Genomic DNA, 24,836 nt, shown 5'->3' with positions numbered 1-24,836 from the left:
GGCTCTGGCTGCAATCACTGGCATAGAGGAGTGGCCGGATTTCCTCAAGAGACAGTTTCTGTTACTTCCCACCTCCCACTTTCCAAACAAATATTTCCCCAAAATTAAAGGGACTTACCCTACTATTACTATAACAAAATCCAGTAAATTCCATCCATTCCTAACATAAGCATTAGGATGTAGCAATAATCCATACGCAATAATCTTCAAAAATGTCTCGACTGTAAAAATAATCAGGAAGGCATATTCTACTTTTTCCTGTGAAGAGAAATAAAGAAAAGGGAGGGAAGGAGAAGGAGGAGAAAAGATTTTTTAAAAAGTAGTTATTAGAATCAATATCTCATATCCAAGCATTTTTCTCCCAGCAACATTTTATTATGAGAAATGGAACAATTAACACTGCACCTGGGCCAGAGAGGCATTTTAATTCTAACACTGAATTTCTCATAAGCAGCTAAGTGTAAAATGCTTTTCATTTGGGGCTGCACGACTGTACTTTGCCACCTGCCTGATGCATGTGCTATGAGCCTGCCTAGGACATAAGGGGCATGGTGGTTATTTGCACACATTTGCAAACTGCAGCATATTTTCCTCCTGAGGTTTCTGGGCCAAATTGGGCTCAGAAAAGCACAGGGTGCAGTCTGGAACAGAATGTCCTCCGAAAAAGAGATGTGTCTGCTTTGACCTTCTTTTGCTCTTGGGTTTACGTCTGACTTCTAAGTCAGGGTCAACTTTATCTCTGAGCAGCAAGGTGACCTTGGCAATGTCTCTAGACCTAAGTTTCCTCATCTGCACAGTAAGGGGTGGTGAATTCAGGACAGAAAGCCCATTGCCTCTTTATTGGCATGCCACCTTTCTTGAATGCCACTACTGAGTGTCACCATGCATGTTCAATCTTCTCTTCTAACAGCCCCGCAGTCATTCCCACAGGATTGTGACGGACCTCTAAGATGCTGCCCTTGGGCTACATGACTCTTAGAACTTTTTTAGTTCCAACGCCTGCAACTCCATGAGAATAGAAAACATACCCATCAGTCTAAACACTGGCTCTTTCTTCTTATAAAGGTTTTCTTTATCCAGCTTCAGTTTTAATAGAAATATGGATGTGTATGATTAATTTTAGAGGCATTTCCTGGCAATACGCTACTTAATAATAACTACATAAAAAAATCATAAGTAATGAAACTTTTCCATACGGGCCTTAAAGTCCTACTGGTCTTAATTCTCCTCCACGGGACCCGAGGGAAGTTACCAATGTGAGGAAAATGGAGGTCATGGAATTCACCTATTAAGATGCCTAGTAAAAGAGATCAAGTAAATCTGGCCCAGGAAACAGTGAGCACCTCCTTCTGCATGACGGGCCCCACACCAGGAGCCAGAATGAGAAAACTGTCTCTGCTGTGGTCACTGTCCCCAAAGGTTTCGTCTGGTGGGAGAGGCTGCAGGTTTCAACATGCACACAAAGTCCTAAGAGAGGTAAGTGACAAAGAGCAAGTCTGCATCTTTAGCCCTCTGGTAAGGCCAAAGGGTTGATCCTCTTCTCCCCTGCAAAGACTTTGCTTTGTTATATGTGACGGCTATTTGCCTATGCCACCCTGGGCTCGAGCCATCTGCCACCACAGTGCTACCCCTCTGTTGCTGGCTGGCTCCGCGCACCTTGTCATTGCATCCTTCCTCTTTACCACCAGAGGAACCATGCACCCACTACAGTACCCCAGCCTTCACCCCATTCTCGAGTCCTCACTGATCATGCCAGGAAGCCAGTTCATAGTTCTTCCTTCCTGGGTCCCTGTCATTCCTAACCTGCCCTCCAGAGTGCCTTTTGATTCTCAGCACACTGTCACAGCAGTCTAGTAAGTTCTTTTGTGCTGTGAGTTAGCCAGAGTCAGTGTGTTTTCCATTTTAAAAGCTCAGTATGCACCTCTAAGTTCATTACACATTAGTTAAGCAACCTAGGTGTCCATCAATAGATGAGAAAGGAAAGAAGAGAAGATGTGGTATACATACATACAGTGGAATATTACTCAGCAATAAAACCAGAATGCAATTTTTCCATTTGCAACAACCTGGATGGACCTAGAGGGTGTTATACTAAGTGAAATAAATCAGACAAAGACAAAAGCCATATTATTTCACTTACATGCAGAATAAAAAAAAAACCTAAAACTAAAACAAACAAAAACAGACTCATAGAAACAGAGAGCAAACTGATCGTTGCCAGAGAGGAGGGAGGAAGAGAGGGAGATGGGTGAGAAAGGTGAAGGGAGGAAGAGCTATAAACTTTCAGTTATAACAGAAATAAGACACAGGGATGTACTATAGAGCAGTGGTCCCCAACCTTTTTGGGGCCACAGACCGGTTTAATGTCAGAAAATATTTTCACAGACCAGCCTTTAGGGTGGGACAGATAAATGCACAAAATAAAATTATATGACCAGCGTAAAAACTGTGGTATTTTTAAATATAATTGTCGAACTTACAAGACAAGCGTCAAGAGTGAGTCTTAGACAGATGTAACAGAGGGAATCTGGTCATTTTTAAAAAATAAAACATCGTTCAGACTTAAATATAAATAAAACGGAAATAATGTAAGTTATTTATTCTTTCTCTGTGGACTGGTACCAAATGGCCCACGGCCCGGTACCAGTCTGCGGCCCGGGGATTGGGGACCACTGCTCTATAGCACTGGGAATATAGTCAATTATATCATAACTTTGCATGATGACAGATTGTTACTAGACTTACACTGGTGATCACATTGTAAGGTACGTAAATGTCAAATCACTATGTTGCACATCTGAAACTAACATAACATTATATGACAATGATGCTTTAATAAAAAATTGTTTTAAGTCTAGCTCCTCCATAATCTCCAAACCCACACTTCCTCCAGACTCCCCCACAAATAGGTCCTGTCCTGGTGCTGCCTGAAACCATGCACCCCAACCCCTCTGCTAGCCTGTGAAGACCTTTCCTGACCATGACCTCATGCCCTCCCACACAGCCCAGCAATCCAGGCTAAGGTGAGCAGGCTGTAAAATGCTCCCAAAGCAGCGGCATGCATGCCCCCTTCCTGCCACACACACACACCTCCAAGGACTCTGTTTATTCTCCATATTCTGTTAACCTCACACGAGCAAGGGCTTCTCTTCCTGTTCCCTGCCATATCCCCAAGAGAAATGCTGCCATGGGAGGTGCATTCACACCTCTGTGGATATTCTGAGGAACAGGGGCCCACTTGGCTACCAGATACGGAGAAGAGATCCAGGAAAGCGTCAATGAGTCGGTGACGTTAACTTTGAGAGCTAAAAGGAAGAGCAGTTCTGCTGCTTTAACCAGAAGCAAAAACCCCTGAAAACACCCATCCACTGTACTGAAATTAGATCCTGACTACTAAGTGGAGATTGTCAATATGTTTTGGAGACTTCGAGTTCTAAGGGAACAAGATAAGCTGAAGACAGCAGGCTAATTCCACAATTCCGCTTCCCTTTTTATCCTCTCTGCTTTATTTACTAGGCCAGATAGGGGGAAAAGGCTTTTGCTGCCATCAATATTCATAGCAGTTACATCCCTACGTCAACACAGCGCTCTACTTTAGAACAGAAAAACAAGACAAGGAACAGAGAGTACACCTACCAAACACAGCTTGTTTTTCCTCTTTGGCCTTTATTTATAAGTCATTTTCCCACAATAATACAAGGACCATCTAGTACAACTGAGCTGTTTAGGGTTCTTTTATCGCCTTCTCTAGTCCTCTTCTCTCTCCTTTTTAAAGAATTTGGTTTCTCTTTCTAAAATTCTTGGTGCATTACTTGATGGAATTGATTATCAGAAATACAACCTTGCTTTAATGTGATTCTTTATTACAGAGGCTCTACCATAATGCCAAATGAACAATCACAGCCTGGAGAGCATGACACACTTGTCTGCCTAGAAGCCAGTGTCATCATGGCTCCCAATCCTGCTGTTAAAAAGGACTCCTACAAAACAAATAAATGGTACTTCTACATTAAACAAATGTAAAGGGGGAAAGTCTTGCAAAACAGTAATTATGGGAAGGGGAGGTAATTATTTACTTCTCAAAAAAAAGTAGCTCATTTGAGAAAAGCATGTTGAGTTAGTAATTTGAAAAGGAAGCCATCAAGAAAGAGTGGTTTCTAACTGGGCGAGGTGGGAAGGGGCTCCAAGCTGTTTGGAGAATACAGCGGAGGATGTGGCCAGGATGGAAGAAACAGCAGCAAGCATGAAGGGATGGGGCTGAAAAGAGGTAGGCAAGAATCCCCTGACTCGAACATGAAATGAGGTTTCCCCCGGTTAGGCTGCCCCCTAAAGCCCTGACCCAGGCTAACCAAAAGGAGTAGACAATTCCCGCAGGCCAGGCTCCCTGCACTGGCCAGGCAGACTCACGTGTAGTGGCACTCACCAGCCCCCAGCAGGGACTCCTCCTCCAGACAGGAGATCCTGGGTGGGCAGGGTTTCTCTTAAGAAACCACCACTTCCTCTTAATCAGAGGTCACTTTATTTATACATGAATGAAAGTCCCCCCATGAGACCTCAAGCCACCAGAGGAATAAAGGCTCCAAATTTAATTCTGAAACCTGATTTTCTTTCAACACTGAAGTTTCACCAAATGGAAGAGGCTCTAAACCAACTGGTTCTCTGAACCAATTAACTCTACACAGAACCCTGAGAAACAGAAACTGCAAGGGGGGGGGGCAGAGTCCTCAACTCGGCAGTACTTGTACTTGTGTGATCCTTGTACTTGGCTGTCAGCTCTCCTACCCTCAGGGATCCTTCTGCTAGTGCTGTGGTGCGACCACCCGACCAGCCAGCCCTGAGCACCTCCTCAGACAGCCTGATCCCTCACAGAGCTCCCAACCTGCTGTCAACACTCAACAAAGGCTTTGTGAGCTAGGTAAGAGGCACCTCTTTGCTCTGCAGCCACCTACACAGCCCAAGTCTTTGGAAAGGCACTCCTGGCTTATACTCCGGTGGTAGCTGCCCCCTCCCCCCCACCCTCCAACACCCACACATCCCTCCTGTGACCTGCAGTCCTGGGCTCCCCATGGGCAGGGATCGTCTCTTACTGTCTTTTTTTTTTTTTTTTTTTTTTTGTCTCTTACTGTCTTTGTAACCCCAGCACCTAGCACCACACTGGGCATACATAAAGTACTCACAGGTGCTAACAGCCAGCAGGAAAGAAAAAGTGAAGGAATAAAGCAACAAAGATAGACTTAAAAGGGGGGAGGGGGACTATAAAAACATGAAGTTTTGAGATCTTAGCATATGCACCAAAAAGCAAAACAAGTTAGGTCAGTATCTTTCTAAATTACCATAAACTCTGTCTAGAACAAGCCTGGAATAAATGCTGAGACAAGAGCTGATCTCAACTTCTCACCTGACCCTCCCTTTCAAGCCTAACCCGAGCCCTTGGGTAAGGTCCTCATGCCCTCACGCTCCTCTAGTTTCCCAAGTCAAGGGCCAACCAGCTCCTTCCCACACATGCTGATGTCCCCCTCACCGGGCTCTTGCCTGCCCCCACGAATGGAACCACCCCTCTCCAGAGGGAGGGCCGGACTCCACTGCAGGGCTAAAGCAAGCCTAGCCCTGTTGAATGGCATGAATGCCAGGCTTGGATACACACAATATGCTTCCTGCTGGCCGCCACTTGGACACTGATTCAGTTCTACTTCCCATCCCCTCTTTCTAGAATGAATTCCCCCATCCTACTTTTTCATTGGGCTAAGTTCTATTTTCCCTTCCAGGCTCAGCTTAAATGACACTTTCTCAGCGAAACCATTGCTGACCTCCCAGACGAAATGAGGACCTGCTGTTAGATGCTTTCAAAACTCATTATACTAGCCCTGGCCAGTTGGCTCAGTGGTAGAGCATGGCCTGGCGTGCAGGAGTCCCGGGTTCGATTCCCGGCCAGGGCACACAGGAGAAGTGCCCATCTGCTTCTCCACCCCTCCCCCTCTCCTTCCTCTTTGTCTCTCTCTTCCCCTCCTGCAGCCGAGGCTCCATTGGAGCAAAGTTGGCCCGGGCGCTGAGGATGGTTCTGTGGCCTCTGCCTCAGGCACTAGAATGGCTCTGGTTGCAACAGAGTGACGCCCCAGATGGGCAGAGCATCGCCCCCTGGTGGGCGTGCTGGGTGGATCCCGGTCGGGCACATGCGGGAGTCTGTCTGACTGCCTCCTGTTTCCAACTTCAGAAAAATACCAAAAAAAACCCCAAAACTCATTATACTTCCTCATAACTTTATTCGCAAATTTCAAATTCTTTAAAGATCTCTTTAATACTTGACTCCCCGAATAAATGATAATTTCTCTAAGATCAGTGACCATTTCTATTTCACGCATCATATATTCCCAAGGCCTGTCATAGAAGTAGAAACTTGATATTAATAAATGAACAAATAAGTGGGCAAAATGAGAGGTTTCAACCAAACAGTACTCAATGTCCCTTCCTGCTAAGAAGTCCCATAATTGTTTTCAGTCTGCTCAGGCTGCTGTAGTAAAATACCATAGACTGGGTGGCTTAAACAACAATTTCTCACAGTTTCAGAGAATGGGAAATCCAAGATCAAGATGCTGGATGATAAGGTGTCTGCGGGGGGAGCTCTTCCTGGTCCTCATCTGGCCCTTCCCTAGTACATATACATGTAAAGAGTGAATGAGAGAGAGATAGAGAGAGAGACAAAGAGAGTGCTCTTTCTCTCATTAGGGCACTAATCCCAACAAGAAGGCCCCAACTCTAAAAGCCATCATGTTGAGGGTGAGGCTTCAACATATAGTTTGAGAGAAGCAAACATTGAGTCCATAGCAAGAACACAAGGGCCCCCTAGCTTTGCCCTGTTCCAGAAAACTGTCCCTGACTAAGTGTCAGGGAAAAGCCTCTCAGCATGGCCATCCAGCTCCCTAATGGCAGCCTCCCTGTCCCAGCTGGGGCAGCCACACCCAGCCAGCGAGGAGCATGCACAAAGGCAAAGTGCTTAAGGATGAGGAGTGGTCCAGAGCAGTGGGAGCACAGGGAGTGAGGGCAGGTGGGAAGGTGGGAGGACAGCTCGAGGGAGACCACGAAGAGCCTCATATACCAGGCTGCAGGGCGTGTCCTCCGTGTCTTGTCTGTAACGTGAGCAGTTGAGCTCTCCCAGCTGTAAAACTATGATCCTCTGTGACCTGAAGAGTCAAGTCTAGATGCAGGTTTCTGAGGGAGTTCTGTGAGGCCAGAGACCCCAGGGAGACAGCCAAGCAAGAGCAGTGGCTGTTCCGTCAGTGGCTGGGTCACCTGAAAGCACCGGCACATTCAGGCCGGGCTCGCTGAGAGACCCTCCCACAGGAGTGACGAGGGGAACCAGGAGCTACCATTCCAGGGTTTCAATACGCGAGTCAATCTCCAGGGAGACTCCAGTGGGTGAACCCCAGGAGAGTGACCAGCCAGTGGGTCTTGGCTCAGCACTATGTAAGCAGAGGTCATTTTTCCCTCTGCAGGCCTCCAATGGGTAGTTTAACACCATAGTTAAATGAAGAACTGGCTAGAATTGTCAGTTTGCCTTTGTTCTTCATTACCTTTGCTTTAAAAGTACAAAGTTAAGCCCTGGCCGGTTGGCTCAGCGGTAGAGCGTCGGCCTAGCGTGCGGAGGACCCGGGTTCGATTCCCGGCCAGGGCACACAGGAGAAGCGCCCATTTGCTTCTCCACCCCTCCGCCACGCTTTCCTCTCTGTCTCTCTCTTCCCCTCCCGCAGCCAAGGCTCCATTGGAGCAGAGATGGCCCGGGCGCTGGGGATGGCTCTGTGGCCTCTACCTCAGGCGCTAGAGTGGCTCTGGTCGCAACATGGCGACGCCCAGGATGGGCAGAGCATCGCCCCCTGGTGGGGCAGAGCGTCGCCCCTGGTGGGCGTGCCGGGTGGATCCCGGTCGGGCGCATGCGGGAGTCTGTCTGACTGTCTCTCCCTGTTTCCAGCTTCAGAAAAATGAAAAAAAAAAAAAATAAATAAAAGTACAAAGTTTAGATGACATTTGTGTCCTAGATCCAATTTCAGTCTGTAGTCTGGGGAAAGGGTGTCAAACAGAAAGACAGAGAAACTCAGACAGAGGCTAGCATCTGGCTCTGATGCCTTTGTATGAGCACCTGGATCAAGCTAAACCTGAAGCCAAAATTCTCCCCTTTGCCTTGGGCTGTTCAGTTACAAAACCCAAGAAATTAAGCTGGTTTGGGTTTGGGTATTTGGTCACCCTGGTCATTTACCCCATCTGCTCCTCAGTGTGTTCACCTATAAAACAAGGATAATCACCCACAACCAGGTGACAGCATAATCAGACCAAGAGAAAGGTGAGAGAGAGCTCTGCCGTGGGTCAGATGTGCTGCTGGTCACTCACCCTGGTCAAAGCCGCTGGAATGGGCTGAGGCAGGCAGCTCTCCCCGGCCTAGGAAAGAGTACCCAGAGAGGACGATCTGGAAAGTCCAGGTGTTTCTCCTGAAACTCCACGGCCATACACTGACCCCATGACCACCCAGGTGGGAAGGGCTGCTGCCCACAATGCCGTCCAGAACGTACTGAGGTGACAAACGAGGGAGGCCTTCAGGGGGACCCGGTGACCACTCTGTGGAGACCAGCTTCAGAGATACCTGGTCTGTGGGGCAGAGGAGGCCAAAAGGGCACACTGTCCACACGGGGCCTAATGCTCACCGGCAGAGCATTCACCTTCCCCCCTGCCCTCGCTCCCCGTGCTCCCACTGCTCCGGGCCGCTCCTCGTCCTTAAGCGGCAGAGCAGAGGCAGCTGCTGCTTTGCTGCAGAGAATAAAACAAGCAGCTGGGGTGGGGTAGCTAATTATGATTCTTGCCCCCACCCCCAGCAAAACTCCCAGGGTAACAGCAGTCTGAATTTCCCCCCAAAATTATTCTTTTCCTCCTATGCCCAGCCTGGGGGTGACAGAGCTGGCATGTGGCCCAGGAACTAGGTCAGGGATAGGCATGTTATCCAGAGCATGCCAACCAGGTCCAATTAGCACTAAACCTGAGGTTTTCAGTTCAGCAACTAGGCAAGAAGTCCTGTCACTAGCTGGACTTAGCTCTGCGATAGAGCCAAGGGGGAAGGGGTGTCAAACAGAAAGAGAAACCCAGACAGAGGCTAGCATCTGGCTCTGATGCCTTTGTATGAGCACCTGGATCAAGCTAAACCTGCAGCAAAATTCTCCCCTTTAGGGCTGTTCAGTTACAAAAGCCAATAAATCAAGCCAGTTTGGGGGTTTGGTCAATTACAAACAAAAGAGTCCTAGATAATACACGAGGTCTACATGATCACTCTGGTTCTCTGAAAGCTGAAGCATGTAAGAGAATCTTCAGCAGCTCCCACTTCTCAAGAGACTCAACTCCTCTGGTGATTCCTTTTGACCCACAGGCCTACAGATGGCTCTCTATGCATAGGGCCATGAGCCCTACAAGTGATTATCTCTAGGAATTCATCTAGACTCAGCTTTCTAAACTGCCTCCTTCAATCTCCTCCATTCTCTGTTGCCATCTTCAAGTCCATCTGGTTTCCTGGACACTACACACTCCTATAAACGTGATGCCTCCGGCTTGCCCTGCTCCCCATCCCGCCCCGCAGGGGACAGGCACTCGGAGTCCTCGAGCAGTGGCTGCTGTCTGTGGCTGCAGCCATGCCCTTCCTCCCCCAGCGTCAACGCTGAGGCACTGCCCGCCTTCGCCCCACCTCACTCGGCAATTCAGACACCCCACTTCAATCTAATTCAGCAACATTCACTGGATGCAGTCCTGAGCACTGGGTATTCAAAGATGGCCAAATAACTGTCCATGTCCTGAAGGGGGACATCAGATGCATATATAAAAATTTCAAGACATAGCAGATACCAGTCAAAGCTAAAGCAGAGTACTGGGAATCTCCAGTAGGGAGATGGGGAATGGAGCAGCTAATTGTGTCAGAGCACTTGGAAAAACTTCCTAAAAGGCATAGGACTGTAACACATCTAAACTCCTCCATCTGGCACCCCCAAGGACCTCTACAGTCTGTCTGTGTCCTACCTACCAACAACCCCACCAAGCACAGGCCCTCGACCTACACACACAGTAAGTCTCCGTCTGCTCAAGTCCCTCAGTTCCCAAGGCGGCCTGCACACCTGTCACACTCACTGGAACCTCTGGTGTTTGTGACTGTTCTCTTCCATGATTGAAAGCACTTCTGTTTATCTAAATTCTGTCCCACCCTTTCAGGGACAACCAGGGAGTTTGATTTCCTCTGAGACTATCCTGCCCCTCGTTTGCAAGGCTGATGCACTTACCAGGGAGGACAAATGACTGCCACGTGCCTGCAGCCTCTGCTCCCCAGAAACCCTCAGCCGACATCACTCCCAGTCCTCAGCTGGCGCTCCTGCCACTCACCCTAACACAGCTGCTCGAGGCACCTGGTCGGGCATCACCACTGACCGGAGTGGGCATGCGCATCAGAACAATTTGTCAACCCAGAGCTGAAAGCTACAGCACAAGTCTGGCATTTAATCATGAAAGTAAACTCTAACAAACACTCAAGCACCACCATGGACAAGGCCATGAAAGAGCAGAGCACGAGAAGGGAAAGGCCCTGCCCAGTTTCCAGGAGCTCCCATCTCGGAGGGAAGGTTACCTATCTAATATGTTGTCGTGTATAGCTAAAGACTGTCACTACCTTAAGGGCAAGAATCATTGTCCCCTACCTCTGTGGAATCCTCACAGTGTCCCAACCAGAGAACTGAGCAATTGGCCCCAATAAAGACCAAGATGGCAGCATCTACCAAAAAGAAAAACAGAGCTAGGAACTCAAGGCTGCATTTCGAAGCACCTGGACTGAGGCCTGTCTCACCGTCAGGGAGCCCTGAGAGCAGTTCCTCCACGCAGGCCAGACTCCCACTCACCCTCTCCTAGTTGGGCTCAAATGGGCGCATAAATCTTATAACTTAAGAGTTATAACTCCTTAGAGAGTTATGCTTTCTTTCCAAACAGTGTTAGGCCTTCCATCCTGTTCTGACAGCTCAAGTCAAGGTGTGTGTCACTGGAAGTAGCGGCTCACTGCCTCCCCACAATCAGGGGGGCCTGGCTCATGTGACAACTGCCAAACACCCACTGCCTTAGAAAAGAAGTCTCTTCCTCACACTAGTCAGTTCTCATGACATGAGCCAAGGCTGCAATAGGTCTACCTCCTTGGCGGAAAAGAAATGAGCAAACATTTCAAAATAGCAGGAACTGAGTCAGTTAAAACCAAACATTTCATTTTGACAAGAAAACGGCCATTCCTTTTTTCCATTAACAGAGCTAAAGAGAAGCCTTTCAGATCTGTATATGGTTAAATTCCCTGACATCTGAATTATCAACGCAATGTCACCTCATTCCCCTGTAAACATCCCACTTGCACACTGGAACACAGCGCTCAGGCCAGAGAAACACTTCCCACATTCTCTCAGCTGATTCTCCCAGCGACTAAGACAGGCAGAGAAGAGCTCATTATTCACATCCACCTATGAGGGTCACAGACACGAAGTCACTTCCTGCCCCAGTCAATGGGAACAACAGTCGCCATCATGCCCTCTGGTTTAAAGAGATCTGACCACACCCAGCTGGAGGGGAACCACCCCTCCCATGTGTACCAAATCTCACCTGGGTGTTTTCACCTGTCACACTACAATGACCTCAGCCCAGGGTCACCTAGGCAACTTCCACTGAGCAACTTCAGATGCGCCTTGGTGGTGATAGCTGGTAGGTGGGGCTGTGCCCATTTAAGAAAGAGTATAGTCACGGCTTCGGAAACACTCTCACCTCCTACAGGGAGGCAAAGGGCCTCTGCCACCTACTGGCTTTGTGGACTTAGGTAAGTGACTTTACCCTTTCTCACAGCTGCATCTTCACCATAAAATGAGACCATGTAAGACAGAAAATGCCCAGGTTTGCTGTTGAGTGAAAATGAGGCAACACAGGTAAAAGACATGCGTGAGGGTCTGTGTGAAGCACGCTCCCACAACACTGGCTCATTTCACTGTTGTGTCTATGTAACACGCACTGCATAGCATTGGCCTCCACCCAAAAACAGCACAGGGCCTGTGGAAAGCAACTCCTCACTGAACCAGCACTGGGACAATGGCTGACTCATGCTGACCCTGCAGGCATGCACACCTGGGGGCAGATGTCTTCCTGGGGGCGGGCAGCTGGGTTAGCACTGCTGCACTCTGAGAGAGCTGCCCCATCTTAACCTACATGTCCCTGGACTGTCTGGTCTCTCGTAGACAGAACAGTCAGGAGATGGATGAGGGCCCAGCTCCCAGCCCTGTGTTACCACCGCCCCTGCACACACACACACACACACACACACACACACACACACTCTGCTAAAACAACAAGGGATGTCTGTGGGTCCCTGGGGAGCAGGCAGCCTTCAGCTCCTCAGTCGTCACTCCCACCATGAAAACCACTTTGGGGGATGGAATGAACAACTCTACGTCATAGTCACTTCTTCCCAGTAAATGTGCTGAGATCATAGGAACATAGATCATTTCTTCCTACACAAACTTATGAATCAAAGCTTAAGAATACGTGAAGTGTGAAGTCTATAAGTGAGATAAAGTGTTTGCTACGTTCACTTAGAAGATTAACTCCACGCCTGTAATTTGCCATTGTTTCATACTAGAAAGTAAAATTAAGTTAAAACCCAGGCACCGCCAAGCTGTGGCCCTGAAATGGAAAGCAATGCCTAAGTCAGTGACGGAGCAGAACGGAGTCTGCAGACCCGCTCTGAGTGGGGAGGCTCATCTGCAACGATCTGATCCTGCTGGTCAAAGCTCTCCCTGTGTGCCACCTCCCACCTCCGAGAGGTGGAGGGAGGCTCGGCCCCACCCCCAGCTTGGGATCCACAGGCTTCCTACAAGCAATTCCATGCCCAGGAAAACTGCTGGCTCCAGAAGTCATTACTAGAGGGTTCTGTTCATGCAGGTGGCTACACTAGTTAATAATCTCTACCATTCTTTTTAAATTAAGTTTTTATTTAGTACCTATCTTGCTCCAAAAAAGAACTCTAAGCAGCAAGAACATAAAAGTAGTTGATAAAGGGAATGCTATATCCACTGGTCAGAACTTAGCTATTTTTCCATTAAACTCATGTTTTAAATGACATAGAGCTCTAAGCAGCAAGAACATAAAAGTAGTTGATAAAGGGAAGGCTGTTAAAAAGAAGGGGGGGCCCTGGCTGGTTGGCCCAGTGGTAGAGAGTCAGCCTAGCGTGTGGGTGTCCCGGGTTCGATTCCTGGCCAGGGCACACAGGAGAAGTGCCCATCTGCTTCTCCACCCTTCCCCCTCTCTTTTCTCTCTATCTCTCTCTTCCCCTCCCTCAGCCAAGGCTCCACTGGAGCAAAGTTGGACCAGGTGCTGAGGATGGCTCCATGGCCTCCACCTCAGGTGCTAGAATGGCTCCAGTTACAATGGAGCATCGCCCCCTGGTGGGCATGCCGGGTGGATCCTGGTCAGGCGCCTGCAGGAGTCTCTCTGCCTCCCCATTTCTCACTTCAGAAAAATACAAAAAAAAAAAAAAAAAAAAAGGGCAGCAGATCTATACTAAGGACAGAGAAGGACATATTACCACAGGAACAGTGTGAATAGTATGAACAAATAATATGACTGCCTGGTGTCAGAAAAGATCTCTCAACAAGCCAGTCTGCAGTCAGACACCCAAAAGTGAAGAGGCTTTCCTGTAGAGCAAGGTCATGGGGACCCTCTATCTCACTTTAAGGTTTCTCTGAAGTGTGCAAGCTTTTCTGATTTTTACTAAAATCATCTGGAACTCTTAAGTATCTAGAAAAAATAAGGTACAAAAAATAAGTTAACAAGGAAAGGAAAATGAAAGAGGACTAAGACCATTACAAAGATGTGTACTATGTAGACCCACTTTTATTAACGTCTCTGGGATTTCTAATAGCTAATGGGAAAGGAAATCAGATCAGTGACACAGGTCACCTCATCTTTTGGTGAATCTGTTTGTCAGCCCAGGAAAGCATTTCTGCAAAGGACTTGCCTAGCGAGAAGAATCAGCTGACATCCTGAATCGAGTACCAATTATATATGAGGAAGAATAATATTTGCCTGTCTTTATGGAATTTATTCTGTAGTGGAAGAGGGGATTTTTTAAATGGAATACATATGCAGTTAATTTTATGGTTTATATCCAGTAAATTTTTAAAAATTAAATAAAATAGAATGGAAAATATCAGAATGCATAAAAAGGGTCAAAATTTAGCATTTTTTCATCAAACTCGTGTTTTAAATGATATATACACATATGTTTGGGAGTTATAACGTAAAATGTATCTACTCCCAGTGGCCAAGGTTAAAAAAGAAGGTTGAAAAACAGCCATAAGAGCCAATAATCTGGACCCACCAGTGGGTGCCACTGGGGATAAATATTCACTCTCCTACTCTCACACTTGCTCACACACTTGCTCACACACATGTTCTGCCCTCGCACATACAACTGCAAAGCACCTTAAGTTAGAAGGTATTTAAAGAATCCTTAACTGTGTGCTATGCCAAATACCCAAGAAACAAACCTAATACTAGTCAGACAGCGCCGACCCCAGACGCGACGCAGTGGAGGTCCGTTTCCTGCGCTAGTTTCTAGAGGAGACCTGAAGCTCCAGGTAAAGAAGCAGAGGCCGGGCAGGGCTGGGCACCGCGCTCCCTGCCAGTCCTAGGAGATCACGGGGCGGGGGGGACACCTCGGGAGGTGGCACTCTCGAGGGTCATCTGGAGAGGGAGGAGAGGGACGTGGGTGAGACCAAGATGGGAGTTTCTATGGGAAGGAAGAAAACATATGCTTGCAGTGGGACACCAAAGGCAGAAAGGAGAACAGCGTGGAAAAAAGCAGCCATCCAAAGGCTCTGCACCTCAAAGCCAGAGTGCCCACACAGAAGGCGCTCGCTCCAGAGACCCAACAGCAGTGCCCTCTAGCAGATGGAGAAAATGAAACAGATGGAGGAAATGAAACCCAGAGAGGGCAAGGGCTGCACCAGCCCACAGAGCTCCTGGAGGCAGGAAACGCAGGACCAGACCCCTGAGAACTGGATGTGGAAAAGAGGGAGCGTGCCCAACAGACCTCATCTGCCTCACAACCTGCCCAGCCTCCCCAAGCTGCCTCCAGTACACATGGAGAATGGCTCGTAAAATTTCCAGGACAGGAAGCAAAATGGCATCTGTACTGGGCCAGCAGGTTAGAACAGGGGTCCCCAAACTACGGCCTGTGGGCCGCATGCGGCCCCCTGAGGCCATTTATCCGGCCCCCGCCGCACTTCTGGAAGGGGCACCTCTTTCATTGGTGGTCAATGAGAGGAGCATAGTTCCCTTGAAATACTACTCAGTTTGTTGATTTAAATTTACTTGTTCTTTATTTTAAATATTGTATTTGTTCCTGTTTTGTTTTTTTACTTTAAAATAAGATATCTGCAGTGTGCATAGAAATTTGTTCATAGTTGTTTTTTTTATAGTCTAGCCCTCCAATGGTCTGAGGGACAGTGAACTGGCCCCCTGTGTAAAAAGTTTGGGGACCCCTGGGTTAGAGGGAAGCAGGGCAGGGAGCGTCTGAAGACCTGGGTATGGGTCCCCATGTGAGGCTGGAGCTTGCAGGCCAAGAGGGTCCACGGCGGCTGCGTCCTCTGGCAAGCATGGAGCCGCGTGCGCCAGGCACGAACACCTCTCAGACAGGAACAGGCTGTTGGAGCATGGGGCACCTAATGCACGAGAAGCTATAGGGAGGGAATGGGTGCTTTTTATCTCACTGCATTATGAAAAAAATGGTCAGCACCATAAAAGGCTCTCCAGTGCCTAAGGCTGTCATCTTAAAGCATGTTTTGTGTCCTTGTTCACTGAATGAGAGGAATTCTTCCCCCAGCTTTCTTCACTGTGAAGCGATCTCCCAAAGGAACAATCTTTTAAGGAAGCACAGATTGTGGGTAATGAAGAACATGTTCAGATTGTGGTTCTGCCCCTGGCCCTAGGGAGAGCATGGGAATTTCAAGCAAAAAGTCCTCATCCTTTCAATGAGGGCCCCCTCCGCCAACCTCCAGGAATCAAGGATTAACGGAGCTGGAGGGGAATGCCTGGCACAGGGCTTGTACTCAGTACAGTGGTGGCTGTCACCACTGTGACTGGGTTGTGAATGTGACAGAGAAGGGTCTCCACAAGCTCTGGAGTGGGGGTGGGCAGAGGACCGCTTATCAATCAGGGACAGAGTCCTGGAAAGTTGAGAAATCATTCTACTCAATCCCTTTACAGAGCCACATGCTGAGGCCCACAGGGGCACATGCAGCACCTCCACACACAGACACACACCAGCATTGGCACTTTAGGACAAAAAAAACAATACTGAAGGCTCAGAAAAACACAGGAGACCATAAACAAACAAGCACCTTGAAATCACAACCACTAACATCATGTTTGGCGAGTTGAAGGCTCAAACTACCTCCATCCTGTCTATTCGGGCACACAGATGCCTTCTTAATGGGTTCATGATTGCCAAGATCAATCATCATTTTAATAATGATTAGTGTTGAAAAATGCAACAGGCTTAATCACAACTGCCTCAATTCAAAATTCATTAACACTCTGTGACCAGCTGAAATCATTACACTGGAGTGCTATATTTCATAACTGTATCTCCGAAGAGAGCTGGCAAGCTGCTTCATTCTAGACTCTGTACTTTAAAGCTGCCCATATGTGTCAGGCTCGTTCACTTTCCACAGGCACTTCCTGTGGATTTAGTGTTCAGGCAAACACCTATCATCAGGATAACTCGGGGACATCTGAACATGAGGAACCCTTGGAAGGGTAAACAGTTAAAAGGCTATTTCCTAAATATCTAGGTTTGTTATGTACAAAACATCCTAGTGACTTAGGATAAAATAGAGCAAACAAATACAGGTTCTCTTTCAATTACAGTATTATGTCAGTGAATCAGACCTCAAATGTCTAGAAATTACTACTTTCTAAAACTTGTGATTCTGCTAAAATGCCAAACCAAAAAAAAGAAATAAAATCCAAATCTAGAACTAGTACTTCAACTGAACTATCTAGTCTTGCCTATTTTTTGTACAGTCAGACATGAGGGTACAGAGAGAGACAACAATGTGAGATAAGACGGACCCTCATTACCGCCGGTATAGGCGGAGAGACGGGTTCTGACACCACGGCTGTATCCCCTCTGCAGGGCCTACATTCCGGCAGTTAGCCACTTTTCAACAACTAGCCGTCCACTGAGCCAGGGTAAGGAAAACTGAGCTCTAGCTGGATGACTTCTGCCCTCCAGTCCGACGCAGATTAACACAGTGAATGTGAAGTCTGCTTGGGTTCAGAGGTTCCTCTGTGGTCCAGCTACATGACCTCACACGCGCACATCATCCTTGTGAGCCTTGGTTCCCTAATCACTGACAGTGCTGCTGAAAGAATAAACGAGCTAATGCCCAGCACATAGCATGCACACAATAATCAGTCGCTAATACACTGGGAATTGAGGGTAGAAGTTCACCCTGAGACCTCTTTTCTAATACAGAAGAAGCTCTCTAAACTGATGTCCTTTTAACCAACTCATCAGGTGAACTGACATGCTTTGTTTCTTCTGGGTAGAAGGTGATGACTAAGGCCCATGCTGTGTTGAATTCATGTGGCTCCTAGATCAACTTCTAGAAAGCTTACACATTTTTGTTCTCAACAATTGAGTCGTGTGCTTACCAGCAATCGGCTATGTTTGCTCCCAGGTTTATACCAGGTGGATCTGTTGCCAGACCTACCTAACTTAATTGAATACTGCTTGAAATGAGAAGCCATGAGTGTAAGGAGAGTTGTTGTTTCCATTAAAACTGGGCTGAATCCTTTGAAAGTACCAGACAAAAAATGTAGCTAAAGGTTTTGTTGTTGACTTGGATATGGGCGAGATGACAGCAAAAGATAAAGAAAAAAACCATAAACTTTTAGAATTGCTCGCAGCTTTCTTCTTGTGTATTTTTATTTTATCCTACTTTTTGGTAAAACACAGTGTAAGTTTATGCAATAAAAACAATGATGCACAACACTAAAAAAAAATAGCCTTTAGCCCTCCTCCAAAAAATTGGCAAATAAATGTCGAGTTATATATTCTAGGTCATATAAGCTTTGAGATGTGTCCTCATCTTTTTAAATGAGTCACCCTATAACTGACTTTTTAGAATAACCAACTTATCAGGTCAGATACAAGGGCAGGTGCAACAGGAGGCCAGAGAGACCAGGGCTTACTTTGTCCTCAGTTCCCATCTGAGATCAAGTACCTGACTATGCTCACCATGAGTTTGTTTCTAGAAACTGCATAATAGGGTACAAATGCATTGTCAGTCAGCAGTGACTATGTACTTAGAAAGCATCATGACAACTTGCCGTGCACTGGCAGAATACAAAGTACCCCCATCTATTTAAGTACTTGGGCTTGATGTTAGCAAACTTTCCCAAGTTGAATGCTACATTACCACCTCTGTCTTCTTAGTGTGCCAGAGTAGGGGAAAATGCTCGTGTGTTTGTGCGCGCGTGTGCACACGCACGCATGTGTGTGTGTGTTGGTAGCAGCAGTATTATGTTCTAGGGCAAGAGAAAAGGGGGGGGGCGAGGCAAGGTATGTGAGCCTGGGTGAGAAACAGGGAGAACGTATTTGAGCGAGAGAGACCTGCACAGTGTCACACAAGGGAGAGGAGGATGGTGGCCACTGGCGGAAATTCACAACTGATTAGAGCTCCCCAGAAAATCTCCTAGGTCCCCATGGCTAAATCCTGGCCTAAACCATGATTTCCTTTAAGTTATCAAGACTTCTTTCATTCTGTATTTTCTTCTTCCTTTGGTACCGTTCCTGAGCTTCCGCTGTGTGAGAGCTGGCGTGAAGAAGGAAGATGAAGTTCTCTCTCTGGAGCCTACATATTACTGCTCACAAACATTGGGGAATATTTTATCGCTTCATATTCATCTTGAAATACCCCCTAATCTTTGTGAGCAGTATACATTCCCACAGACATGAACACTCCCTCAGGAGAAAACTGGAGGCCAGCCTGCCCCCACGCCCCAGCTCACGGTCAGCTGCGGGACACTGGGGTCAGTGCCCCCACGCCCCAGCTCACGGTCAGCTGCGGGACACTGGGGTCAGTGCCCCCACGCCCCAGCTCACGGGCAGCTGCGGGACACTGGGGTCAGTGCCCCCACGCCCCAGCTCACGGTCAGCTGCGGGACACTGGGGTCAGTGCCCCCACGCCCCAGCTCACGGTCAGCTGCGGGACACTGGGGTCAGTGCCCCCACGCCCCAGCTCACGGGCAGCTGCGGGACACTGGGGTCAGTGCCCCCACGCCCCAGCTCACGGGCAGCTGCGGGACACTGGGGTCAGTGCTCCCACACCCCAGCTCACGGTCAGCTGCGGGACACTGGGGTCAGTGCCCCCATGCCCCAGCTCACGGTCAGCTGCGGGACACTGGGGTCAGTGCCCCCACGCCCCAGCTCACGGGCAGCTGCGGGACACTCGGGACACTGGGGTCAGTGCCCCCACGCCCCAGCTCACGGGCAGCTGCGGGACACTCGGGACACTGGGGTCAGTGCCCCCACGCCCCAGCTCACGGTCAGCTGTGGGACACTGGGGTCAGTGCCCCCCACGCCCCCCACGCACACCAGCCTCACGGTCAGCTGCGGGACACTGGGGTCAGTGCCCCCACGCCCCAGCTCACGGGCAGCTGCGGGACACTGGGGTCAGTGCCCCCACGCCCCAGCTCACGGTCAGCTGCGGGACACTGGGGTTAGTGCGAGGGCAATCAGGCAAGCGACCTAACTTCCTGGAAGAGATTAGATGACCAGTAACAACTCGAAACTGGTCCTTCTCACTAGACGAGGGGTTGGCAAATCCTGGTCCACCGGCCAAATCTAGTTCACTGGCCAGGTTTTTGTAACTAAAGTTCTGTTGCAACAGTGTGCTTATTTGTTTTAAGTACTGTCTGTGGAGGCTTTTGTCCTACAGTCACTGAGTTGAGTAGCTGTGACAAAAACTTCACAGCCTGAGAAGCACACAATATTTACTATCTGGAGCTTCACAGAAAAAGTTTGCTGACCCCTGCTCGGGACCCTTAGTGCCCATGAGGTAGCTTGCTCTTGGCCTTGCCTCTCGGCCAGAGAAAGAGAAGCATGCTCGTGATCCTCTAGCCCTGGTCCTTTCAACGTGGATGGTGAAATGTGTTTGCTTCATAGCTACATGTGGGACACTAGCAAATCTTTGCAAACACATTTCTAAAGATAGATTCTGCTAGTCCTTCCTCACTGCTTTCTGTGAAAACATACAAGCACTAAAACTACAGTGACCAGTGAGGCCTTTCCAAGCACACACATGCACAGCCACACGTGGCCTCAGCCTGAATTGGAGGCACATGCTACAACTCTGAAAGGCAGGCACAAAGGAAACTGCTACTGAGGAAATATTCTTTAAAAGACCTTGAAGGACCTAATTCCCCGTTGTCCTCAAAGGAGCTTTCAGTTTTTACTCTGTATTTAACCAAAGTTCCTTCGAGACTATAAAAAAACCCATAGGCACTGTGAAAATGAGTTAAAATAATAGTTTCTGCAAAATACTTGAAGTGCCATGGCATTCAGCCTCTAGAACTAGGTTAAGAAGTACTATAATTTGGTCTGTCAGCACTGATGTAAGCTACGGCCGACCCAGAACAGTGCATGTTGACTCCCCAAGGTTTGGGGGTAGGGAGGTTATCATAGCCTTAAGGTCCACCCTTTTATAAGAAATTCTCAGACTTTGACAAATGACAGCATCACACAGAGCACACTAAAAACCACAAAAATACAGCCCCAAATAAAGGGTACTAGTTTGATACTTATCCATGCATGCAGAGAAAGTACAGCAGTGTGGGTGAGGATGAAATTTATTTTGTTCTTAAGGAGTTAGATGAGATGTTTCCTGTTACCGGAGTGTTAAGAGGACAGGGCTCCCTGCTGGAAACAAGGACTCAGGACCCCACTTTCTAAGTAACCAACAGACAAGACCAGACGGCTCCCCACCCAGGGCTTACTGAGCCAGCCTGCCACCATCACCAGCCTGCAACCCTCGTGGCTGCAGTCTAGTGGGGTGCGAGGAGGGGACAGGCAGTCCTCAAGCTGTCAGCCTTGTGGAGCCTGCAGGGTCCAGGAGCAGCAGAGAAGCTAGAGGAAGGCTCCCTCCCTAATCCAAGTGACAAGGACACAAGAGAATCACAAAGATGATCATGCTTGTGACAAGGAGAGCTAGCACCTCGTCCCCAGGGGCTCTCTGCTTTGGCCACAGTCCTGAACAGGGAAAAACAAAGTGGCAGGAAAGTCACATGCTATCCACTGGCCTGGGAAGAATCTGTGGGCTTCTCGTGAACCAAGCGGACCTCACCCACGAGAGGCCACTGGTCTCTATGAAAGGCCAGTCACCATCATGACAGGCTATACATTAGAAATCAGAGTGGCAGAGCCAGAGCCACGTGTCCCGGGTCAGGACAGGCCCCCCACCAAAGCCATCACAGCCCACATGGGTCAGATGGAGGACCTGTCACCTGATCAGTTTCAGCTAGAAAAACTGCAAAATCAACCAGGAAGGAACCTTCAGTCATGCCCAGTTAGGTAAAATGGTATATGTCCTTTTATTCCATTCCTCCTCCCTTTCCTCAAAATGGGGCCGTTAGAGGTGATATGGTGCAGGTGGTGGTGGGGAGAGTGGGGACATGGCAGAGGGGGATCCCTAAATCAGGTTACAACACTGAAATTTAGTAACTGAAAGTGACTGGGAAGGTGTGGCATCTGCCAGAACGTGGTGGGGAAGAGTAGGGCCAGCACCACACAGGTGAAAGCAGTGTTCCAAAACATCAAACTAGCTCATGTTAAAATGTGAGATCCCTCGGTGAAATACAGGTGGCTAGGCTGAGGCTAAGAACTATCATCACATAAACCAGGACAGTAGCTACACTGAAACCTCCCCCTGCACAATGACACTTGAATGTGACTTCATCATGTTTCACTTAACAAAAAATTAGAGGAACTGGCTCAGGGCTTTGGGTCAGGTTCCAGGTCTTCCCTCCTGGCGGGCTTTCCTGAGAGCCTCCTCTCTCTCACTTCCCCACTCAGCTCTTCCCCATCGTCTTCTCCCCTTCTTCCACGCAGATTACCTCTATCACCTGCCATGCCTGCCCACTTTCCCCCTCCTCTGACTGGTTTTAACAATCAGGACCTTCCCGTGTGGCCAGGTTGTCCCCAAATACTCAGGCTCAATCACATTTCTAAGCTATTTCCAGATCAGGGCCTCTAGAGCTGGCCTTCCTGGAGCCTGGCCATCAGCCTCCACCTTCTCCTCACCTCGGACCACCCTAAGCCCACCACACTGAGCCACTGACAGCCCAGACTTGAAAACATCTCTGATGAGCCCCACTTTTAATTAGGAAGAAAATAGTGCTTCAGACCCTTCTGCTCCAGAATGCCACCAATTCTGTGGATCTCATTGGTCAGTTTCCAACTGCTAAACTAATCTAAAAGAAACCAGAGCAGAACTAGAAACAGAACTCTTCCTCTCCCTCTACCTTGGTCCAGTCTGTGAATTTCCTCACTTGACTCCCCTCCTGCTCCGAAGGCAGGGAACAGGAGCAGATGACTCCATGTGTCCCCAAGTTCTCTCTGCAACAGGTGTCCCCCAACAACACATCACCAGGGAACCCAACACCCCACTCTTATGACTCATTTTCTTGATTTGTTTCAAACTCATTAACAGATTTGAAGAGCACATAGAAATCTGAATGGTCACAAATTATCTATAGTTTTAGCAAACTCCTCCGTTCCAAACTGACACAGCCTGAGCACTTCATAGTGGCAAACAGATGAAGAAATTTGCACCGCCTTTCCAAAGTTGAGTGTGTTAGAAGCTTGGCACAAACCTGGGGAGAGGGATGCTGGAGGGGGGGTACAGGGGTGATGCAAAGAGCACTCCCAAGCCCCAGAGCAGCACACCTTCCTGGAAGGGTGACCGGTGCCACCACAACCCTCACACAGCTAAGAGCGATAAGGAGAGTAAAGCAGCTGTCTTGAAGAGAAGTGCTGGAGACAAGAGGCATGTGTGGGGGGCTGGAAACCCACACAGCAGCACATCTAAGCCTCCAAGAGGGAAGAGTAGAGACACAATGGCGTCACAGCCGAGACTCATTTATAACCTGGGGGCTCTGCCAAATGCAGGGAGGGCAGGCCTGGGGGTCTCGCTCACCCTCAGCAGCACCAGTGCTAAGACCCAGCTGCTCTTCAGGGGGCCCTGCCAGGACATTCTCTCAATGCCAGAACGTCAAGACCCACGCATATGGAGAGAAACATGGTCTTTCCTCACGTGCTGCACTCAGTGTAGTCCACTGTACTGAGTTCTGCTGACCGCCTGGCACTCAAAGACAAGTTGAGCCCTTTTTATTCAGGGCTGAGGACAATGGAGAAACACAGAGCCACTGTGAGTCCTCTGCACACTGACACGCTCCCGTTTCTCCCCTTCCCTCTCCATTTCTTTATAAAAATATAGCAACCGACCAGCTGTTTTACACCCCTGTTGTAGCAATGCAAACTTCTCTGTCACCAGGATGCTCTGGGTTTCTTAAGAGTTTTACACTGTGCCAACAGGGCGACTATCACTGTGATGCCCCTATACAATCCCACTGATACCATGTGGACACATCCAGTCACAGGCCTATCACCTGCTGTCACTTACAGAAATTCTATTCCAATGACTGATCCCATCGAGCCACAGCTCCAGCACAGAGGGGCGTACTATATAACTGAAACAATACCGACGAAGGGCTTGTAGAAATATAGTAGAGGGCCTCCATAGGAGTCCTTCCCAAGTAAAACACCCTGTAATGGGAGGTAAACACCAGGAGACACACCTTGCAGTTGGTGATTATAGCTGGACTTGGGTTGGTAGGGGGAGGAATAGTAGAATGGGCACACCAAAAAAATAAAAATAAACATAAATAACTACCTGGGTGTGGAGAGAGGCTCAGCAGCAGGAAGTGGGGCCAAGGAAGAAAGGCAGAGTGAACCTGACCAGCCAGAAGTTCTTTTTCTTTTGTTGTTTTCATTATGACTGAAGAACGAACTAGCCAATGTGCTGACTCTCCTTTCATCTAGTTTGCCTTTCCTGTGCTTATTATTACTTAGCTCAGTTCAAATGTTAGGTTCATTGCAAATAAAAATGAGAACAATGTTGCTCTGACTTCATTCCAGGAAAACAAAAAGGAATGAGTGTTGATCTAATCTCTGTCCTCAGTTCACTCTGTGATTATCTACAGTGGGTTATAACTTCCCCTCCCCACTCAAAGGCTTGCCTGACATTTCTAACTTGAACGATGTCTCCAGTGTTTTTGTCAAAGGCCCTGAAAGTTAAAATGAACAGCCATTTCAGCTCTTGCACACAACACCCACCATTGTACTGTTGGTGGGTAGCGGTCGTCAAGGGGAAAAAGATATCCTCACTCATCTTTTATTTGCACCTTTGTTGAAACACTAGAACTTTGTTTCGGTCACTGAGTATATTTCAAATTATTTAGTGAACTCTGAGTCTCCCCGGTCACTGTTTTCCAATCTCCTTTTCTTGTTTTTTTTTTGTTCTCCAAATTAACAGACAGTAAAAGCAATAATTCTAAAGTGACTGCAATCACTCAGCACTTAGAAAACACACATCAGGATGATTACATTCAAGGGGAGAGAAAATCATAGCTGAGGTGAGAAAACTAACTCAAAGGTATCCAGGTGGTACACATGA

General features: G+C 48.2%; 1 protein-coding gene across 5 annotated transcripts in view; it reads right to left on the bottom strand.

Moving 5' to 3' along the window:
- Positions 1-24,836, bottom strand: part of CACNA1D (calcium voltage-gated channel subunit alpha1 D) — a 351,028-nt gene that overhangs the window by 172,035 nt on the left and 154,157 nt on the right. For all 5 annotated transcript variants that reach the window (XM_066245993.1, XM_066245988.1, XM_066245989.1 and 2 more), the window contains exon 4: positions 119-258. In XM_066245993.1, coding sequence (XP_066102090.1) covers positions 119-258 — 140 coding nt within the window. The remainder of the gene's footprint in view (positions 1-118; positions 259-24,836) is intronic.

The sequence above is a fragment of the Saccopteryx bilineata genome, chromosome 10 (assembly GCF_036850765.1).
Source record: "Saccopteryx bilineata isolate mSacBil1 chromosome 10, mSacBil1_pri_phased_curated, whole genome shotgun sequence".
Taxonomy (NCBI): domain Eukaryota; kingdom Metazoa; phylum Chordata; class Mammalia; order Chiroptera; family Emballonuridae; genus Saccopteryx; species Saccopteryx bilineata.
Note: the sequence above shows the minus strand (reverse complement) of the source record. Positions and strands in the feature narration are given on the sequence as shown.